At 39.2% G+C, this 7,324-nt stretch overlaps 1 protein-coding gene across 1 annotated transcript; it reads left to right on the top strand.

The window, feature by feature from the left end:
- Nucleotides 1-253: 253 nt before the first annotated feature.
- Nucleotides 254-6,128, top strand: LOC112522151 (nucleobase-ascorbate transporter 12-like). The gene is made up of 10 exons (XM_025131230.1): nucleotides 254-809; nucleotides 1,043-1,140; nucleotides 1,228-1,398; nucleotides 2,917-3,017; nucleotides 3,120-3,255; nucleotides 3,369-3,419; nucleotides 3,503-3,790; nucleotides 5,184-5,418; nucleotides 5,507-5,793; nucleotides 5,907-6,128. The coding sequence occupies exons 1-10, from the start codon at nucleotides 254-256 to the stop codon at nucleotides 6,126-6,128; spliced, it is 2,145 nt and encodes a 714-aa protein (XP_024986998.1).
- The last annotated feature ends 1,196 nt before the right edge of the window (nucleotides 6,129-7,324 follow it).

Below are 7,324 nucleotides of genomic sequence, written 5' to 3'. Positions count from 1 at the left end.
AATGAGACCAAACGCCGTTTTCACTCCACTCCCTACTTCACCCCCATTAGCAATACTGTCTCTCTCCCAAAAACACACACTACTTCACATACATAAATCCATGGGATCTTCAACTTTAACGACAACAGTGGCAGCAATCTCTCATACTGTTCACTAATGAACAGCATTCATAGGCCATAGATCCTTTCTCCGTTTCACAAAACCCTAACCCCCAGATCTATGCATTAAGGACGAGGCTCCCGGAAGCACATCAATGGCACACAACTCCGGCACCACCAAACGTCCACAAACACCTGCTTCAGATTCTGATGTTCCGTCGTCACCTGCAATTCCCCCGTCATCCTGGGCCAAACGCACCGGCTTCCGCCCTAGGTTTTCCGGCGAGACCAATGCTAGTGATTCTGGTCAGTTTGCCAGGACGAATAACCCCTCTCCCGCTTCCACCCCCTCTCCTGCTCCACTTGATCTTGAAGCTGGTCGTGTACGCCCAATTTCTGCCGTGAACGGCACGGCGCCAACGCCGCAGCCGGCTAATGCACAGGTGCAGCTGCAATCTAACAAGGATCAGTCGGTGGAGAAAAGGACAGAGGCGGAGGGCAGTCCTGCACCGGTACCGCCGAAGCATGGTGTTAATGGACATGCGAGAATTGCTGCTGCGACTGAGACGCCGGCGCCGGCCCCCCCTCAGCCGAGTAGGAGGGCAGTGAGGAATGGGGATGTCGAAAATGTGTTGCCACAAGTGGTTGATGATGAATTGGTGTCTCGTCATTCGCATATGAAGTATCGGCTTAGAGACACACCTGGCCTTGGTAAATACTAATGTGTTTTTCACAGTAATTTGATGTTTCCATTTTTTTATTCACATTCAAAAGTTGTGATTTTATATTAGAATCTGATTCCATGGGGTAATCGTGTGGATTCTTCGTGTTTAAAATGAATGTGTGCCAATTATCTCGTTCTTTTTATCGTCCTAATGAATTGGTCTTCAGTGTTTAGGTATGAAATCAGGATTGACGAATTTTTTTTGTGGATTTGTTTTCAGTTCCAGTTGGGTTCTATGGATTCCAGCATTATCTTTCAATGCTGGGTTCATTGGTTCTAATTCCGCTTGTTATTGTTCCAGCAATGGGTGGCGACCATGTAAGCACTTGCAATTGATTTCATGTCAAATACAGTTGGGAGTGTTGTAATTGTTAGAATTAGTCTGATGGAGATTAGTGCTTTTAGGAGGATACATCGATTGTGATCTCGACGGTGCTATTTGTGTCGGGAATTACAACACTTCTACATGTCAACTTGGGATCAAGATTGCCCCTCATACAAGGTCCATCTTTCGTCTTTCTTGCTCCCGTGCTTGCAATAATAAAATCCCCCGAGTTCCTTGGACTGAATGGAAATGTAAGTTCACACTGCATTGAGATTGCGTAGCCTTCTATCGGCAAAGGAAAATCGTTTGTTACTTTGTTTTATCAACAAGACAAATTGATTGTATGAGTAGACAATTCATAACTTCATGTTGGTGAGCTGTGTTCCATGGGCCACCACCTTAGCATCATGATTTATGAACCATACTCATTTGTAGATGCATTTGATTGTATGCCGAAAAGAAGTTTTCTTGTTTTTGTCCTCAAGCTTTAAGCTTTGAAAATTCCAAATGGCTTTAATTTATCACCCCTCAAGCTCTTTGAAGGCTCTAAATAGGACCATGGTTATTAAGCCATGAGGTCCAACTAGGCCTTGTAAGCGCCTATGGACCCTGCACTAAGTTACGGAGCATGCCTTATGGAAGAAAGGCATATTTACGTAAATGATTGAACATAATTGAATGGTTATTGTCAACTAACTTGACATCTTTTTCATATTAAAATTGATGGTCATCAATTTGTCCAAGATAGACCCTAAAATTGACAATTATTTCAACACAAGTAATGCTTTCAGCATATAGCTTAGCAAAGTGAGTGAGATTGAGTGGTTTCCTTGGCATCAGGAAGTAAAAGCATAACCTTAGAAAAGAACAACTAATAGAAGCTTAAAGGAAAGAATTTGCCTAATAAAACAAGCATGTGGTTCTTGTACCCTTCTTCTAGCTTTGCCATTCTAGGTGAAATCCCGACACCTCTCGGGCTTTGGCACACTTTAGACAACTATGATAAGGGACAATTTACCTAAATAATATTTTTATTTTTGCAAAGTCAATGTTCTTTTTTCTCATATCCGCTATATTTTAGTTTTCACATAGTAGTTTTTGTGAACCTATCGAAAGAAAGAAGTTGCTTTAAATTTGTCTTACCACAAGCTGCTCTTTGCCCCTCTAAATCACGTGCCTCTATTGTAGTATTTATGGGATGTTATTTTTCTCTCGGACCTATGTTCCAGAAAGTGTTAACTTGAGCTATGCATTTGATTGACCTTCTATCGAGCGCTTAATCACCTGAGAGGGATCAAGCGAAATCATAAGCAGTTTATTTGATTATATATCTCATTGTTAGAAGGAAAGTTTATACTTCCTTTTCATTAAGCAAGGCACGAGCTGATGACAGCCATGCACCACCTGTGTAATACTAGATATGACCTCAAAATAACAGGGGTCAAGATCAGCCTAACTACTGCAAGAAACGAAGTCATGACTACTTATTGATTGACTCTGATGACAAGACATTTGATTTCTTTGCACCTTGTAACTTTCCCTCTTTTGACACAATTGCTTGTCATAATTCAGACTGTTTCACGGTGTAAAAACCTTGAATCCGTCTTACACAACCTATAATCTGGTGGGTTTTCTGTTTATTATCTACATAACTATGGAAACTATAATCTCCTCCACTCCCAAATGGGTTGTTGCATTTCTTTGTGCTGAAACTTTATCTTGTGGTGAAACTAATATTCCCGTTCATGAATCTTGCTTCTTGGTACTAGAGTTTCAAGCATATAATGAAGGAACTACAGGGGGCCATTATTATTGCATCAGCTTTTCAAGCATTATTGGGATACAGTGGACTGATGACTCTACTCTTGAGGTGAACCGCTTCACTTCATTTTTATTTCTGCTCATTTTCACTGTTTATCATTAGGTAGGTCGACGGTATGAATTTACATCAAACTTTTGTCCTGCTCCTCAGGTTAATTAATCCAGTGGTTGTGTCCCCAACTATTGCTGCTGTTGGACTTTCTTTCTACAGTTATGGTTTCCCACAGCTTGGTGCATGTCTTGAGATCGGCATTGTGCAGATTTTAGTTGTTATTATATTTTCTCTTGTAAGTTTTCTTAATGCTGCTAATAGGGAAAACATCCTGTAATTTATCTTATTTTCCTTTTAGAGTTCTAATTCACTTGTTCTCTAAGATAATAACTCCTTTATGTCTTTCAGTACTTTCGTAAAGTTTCCTTGTTTGGGCACCGTGTATTTCAGATTTATGCTGTAAGTAAACGAGTTTTATCTGTTTTTTAGTTTTGGAACTTTGAATCATGCGGCTTTAATTTGTGTTCATATATTGTGCACAGGTACCATTGGGTATGGCTATAACATGGGCCTTGGCTTTCCTTCTGACTGAAGCAGGGGCCTACAACTATAAGGGCTGTGATGTGAATATACCGACCTCAAATATGATATCTGATCACTGCAGAAAACATGTTGCCAGGATGAAAAGTTGTCGGGCTGATACCTCCCATGGTTTGGAGTCTTCTCCATGGTTCAGATTTCCTTACCCGTTACAATGGGGCACACCCGTTTTCAACTGGAAAATGACGATTGTAATGTGTGTGGTGTCTGTTATTTCTTCGGTGGATTCGGTAAGTTCCCTCTCGTCTGTTAAAGTGTCCCTTTTTTTCATCTTTTGATTTTGTTTTTGCAATAACAACAAGAACATGTTCCTTATTAGAAGTAGTTACTGTTGACTAAAATTAATACCAAAAGGAATTAATAAAGTAGTATGTGAACCTCCTATGCTGCCATTCTGCTATGTTATCTTGTGTGCATGTTTTTTGATATCCCGCTGTTCTCTCCTGTAAATCATAGCAAGTCTCAGCAAATTGTATAGAACTTACATTTCAGATTCAATTAACCCAATTCAAACGAACCCGGCATATGCCACCCTGGGGTGTGGGGAGGGTAAGATGTAAGCAGACCTGACCTCTATCCAAAAAAGTAGAGTGGTTGTTTTCATGAAGACACCCAGCTTGTGAAAAGTGTGACAAAGAGTCACATAAGATAAAGTTTTGAAAAGTTGGAGTAGAGCAAGCAGTAACATACAAAAAATAGGTACCAGAAAAGCATAACCAAAAATATGGTAACTACACACCGCTAGCCCACTACCCTAGTCTTGGGTCTCCAAGAGCTCCTATTTGAGGTCATGCCCTCAGAAATGCATAAAGCCGTCATGTCTAACTCAATGGCTCGGCCTTTACACTTTCTATCCTTCTCACTGGAGCTGCTAATGGTCTCCTATGCATGTGACCAAACCACCACACTTTTCCCTCCCTTGACTTATCCGTGATAGGTGCAACTCCTAGCACTGTCTGAAATACTTCGTTCAATATCCTGTCAAACATGGTTCTACACTTGTACGGCATGTCCTTCTAAGCATCCTCATTTTTGCAACTTACAATGTCCTCTCATGGGCCTTCCTTATTGGCCAACACTCCCAACTTTTCAGTTTCGATTGAACCCCACTATCCATGCTACAATCATTCACACTGTCTTTCTGTCAGGACATGCTAACAATGCTAGAGTTGAACCCAAAGTGGTTTCCCTTTTTTTTATCTTGGTTACTTATATGTACATTTTCCTAATCTTGTTTCTAGTTCCTTGTATACTATTATGTTTTACCTCTACTTTCTTTAACTGCTTTTCCATTTTCTAGTTGCAACCATTTAAGTATTTACAGAATACCTTCTTCCCTGGTGTAGAAGTAATCTCTCCTCCCATACCCTACTTTCGAGTGGGATTCACTGGGATCGTTTGGTTTGGTTTGGTTTAGTATCCCTCCTTCTCATTCAGTATATGAACGCGTTCCTTTAAAATTTGATCCTGAAAGATACTTGGATTATTTGCTATTTTGCCGTCTATTACAATGCCCATAGCTAAATAAAGCCTATGCTGTGCCACTACACATCCTTGGGTATGATACTACCATACACTTTGGTGATTAGTCAATTCCTGAACACTTGGTCTCATTTCGTATAGGTTGGTTCATATCATGCATCATCGGCGTTGGTGGCATCTAGACCCCCGACACCAGGTGTTGTAAGCCGTGGGATTGGTCTTGAAGGTCTGTCTAGCATCATGGCTGGTCTCTGGGGTACAGGAACAGGCTCAACCACTCTCACTGAAAATGTGCACACAATTGCTGTCACCAAAATGGGCAGCCGAAGAGCTGTTGAGTTGGGAGCCTGTGTTCTAATTATATTATCCCTCGTGGGTAAGGACTGATCTTARAAGGAAATCTTGCATTTATCTTTTTGGCTGCATACCAGTTGAAGTTGATCTTATATCTAACATTGTGTCAGGTAAAGTAGGAGGGTTTATAGCATCAATCCCGCAAGTAATGGTTGCAGGCTTGCTTTGCATTATGTGGGCGATGCTCGCAGCATTAGGATTGTCAAATTTACGTTACAGCGAGGCTGGAAGCTCAAGGAACATAATCATCATCGGGTTTTCTTTGTTTTTCTCCCTTTCTGTACCAGCCTACTTTCAGCAATACGGTCTCTTGCCAAATTCCAACTTTCCTGTTCCAAGTTACTTCCAGCCTTACATTGTCGCCTCTCATGGCCCGTTTCGCTCCCAATACAAAGGGGTATGTACGTTCCTCCGTTTTTCATTTTCTGTGGTTTTTCCCGGAACCCCACCCCTCTATATATCTATCTATCTATGTTTTTCCTGATGGTATTGTTTCATCTTTTTTTATAGCTAAATTATGTGATGAACACCTTGTTCTCACTTCACATGGTGATAGCGTTCCTAGTGGCAGTAATTTTGGACAACACGGTCCCCGGAAGTCGGCAAGAACGAGGGGTATACGTGTGGTCCGAACCGGAGGCGGCTCGAAGGGAGGCTGGCGTGGTTAAAGACTATGGGCTTCCATTCAGAGTTCGAAAAGTTTTCCAATGGGTGAGATGGGTAGGGCTTTAGAGTATTGTACATGAAAGTTTTGGTTTTGCCACGCTATGCAATTGCAAATGGCAGATTGGGGTTTCTGGTAGCTATTTTTTTCTCTTTTTTGGGTTGGAAATTGCAAGATTGTTGACTGTAAAGTGGTATGTATAAATATGGTTTTGACATGTAAATTGTAGTTCGATCAAATGGGTAGACATTTTTTTGTTGGTTTTTCTTTTTCAGATTATATATTAAGATACGATTAAAAAACGGAAATCAATCAAAATCTTCTCAACCAAATTCATTTTTTAGATTCTTGTTCAATCCGGAAGATTCCATAAACTCGATCCGGTAGACGCCTTTGCATAAACTTGATTTTTGGATTAAGAAAATTTTTACTCACATTTGCGTAAAGATTCCATCCAGAAGAGGCTTTTTACGCTCATCTCCTTCTCCATTTGGGTAACGATTCCCATTTGCATAAAGAGTATTTTTAATCGAAAGTGAATTTTGTTGGGAAGATTAGTCAATTTATCCCAAAAAATAATTATTAAAAGAATTCATATACTCAGAATAAAAAATTGTAATTTATTTTAAAAAATTGTAATTATAATACTTTTATATTGATTAAATAACAATACAACTAAAATTCATTACCTCTTTCCTTTAAAAATTTGCACAATTTATTTTTGGATTAAAATAAAAATATGAACAAAATTTATTTTAATAAATTTAAATAAGATGTAGGAAAATGGCGATGTGTAAGCTCCAAATTTGATTGCAACAAGCAAACACGAATTTAGTGGGTTTCGATTTGTAGACATGACACGTACAACACACGTTACCAAATTTAGTATCAACACCTCATTTATTTATTTACTTATTTCTGTAGTACCATTTTCACTCTAAAAACCAAATTTATGAGTTAAATATTTTTTTAATTATTTAATTAAATAAAATGGTTCATCAAGTGACTTTCACATGAGAGTTTTTTTTTATTAGTTTTAATTAAGTCAAGTCATACTATAAAGTAATAATCTAAAAAACAAGAACATGAAATTAATAATTTGACGAATAAAATACTAATACTCAATTGAAAGACTTTTCTAACCATAAGGGTGCTGTCTGATTGGTTTGAGTTTGGGTTCTAAAGTCAAAAGTGTCTGGAGGTTCAAGATTCGAATTCAAGGAGGAATAAAAATTCTCTTATGGCTACGGAGATTCAAATGCGG

This window comes from Cynara cardunculus (genome assembly GCF_001531365.2).
Source record: "Cynara cardunculus var. scolymus isolate 2C chromosome LG 11, CcrdV1, whole genome shotgun sequence".
NCBI lineage: Eukaryota > Viridiplantae > Streptophyta > Magnoliopsida > Asterales > Asteraceae > Cynara > Cynara cardunculus.
This window is presented reverse-complemented; position numbering and strand designations above follow the sequence as displayed.

Bases quoted from the DNA above. Each gene is read 5' to 3' on its own strand.
- LOC112522151 (XM_025131230.1), top strand. From the start codon at position 254: ATGGCACACAACTCCGGCACCACCAAACGTCCACAAACACCTGCTTCA. The intron at 1,141-1,227 runs GTAAGCACTTGC...TAGTGCTTTTAG, and splicing joins CAGCAATGGGTGGCGACCAT to GAGGATACATCGATTGTGAT. The intron at 5,794-5,906 runs GTATGTACGTTC...CTTTTTTTATAG, and splicing joins TTCGCTCCCAATACAAAGGG to CTAAATTATGTGATGAACAC.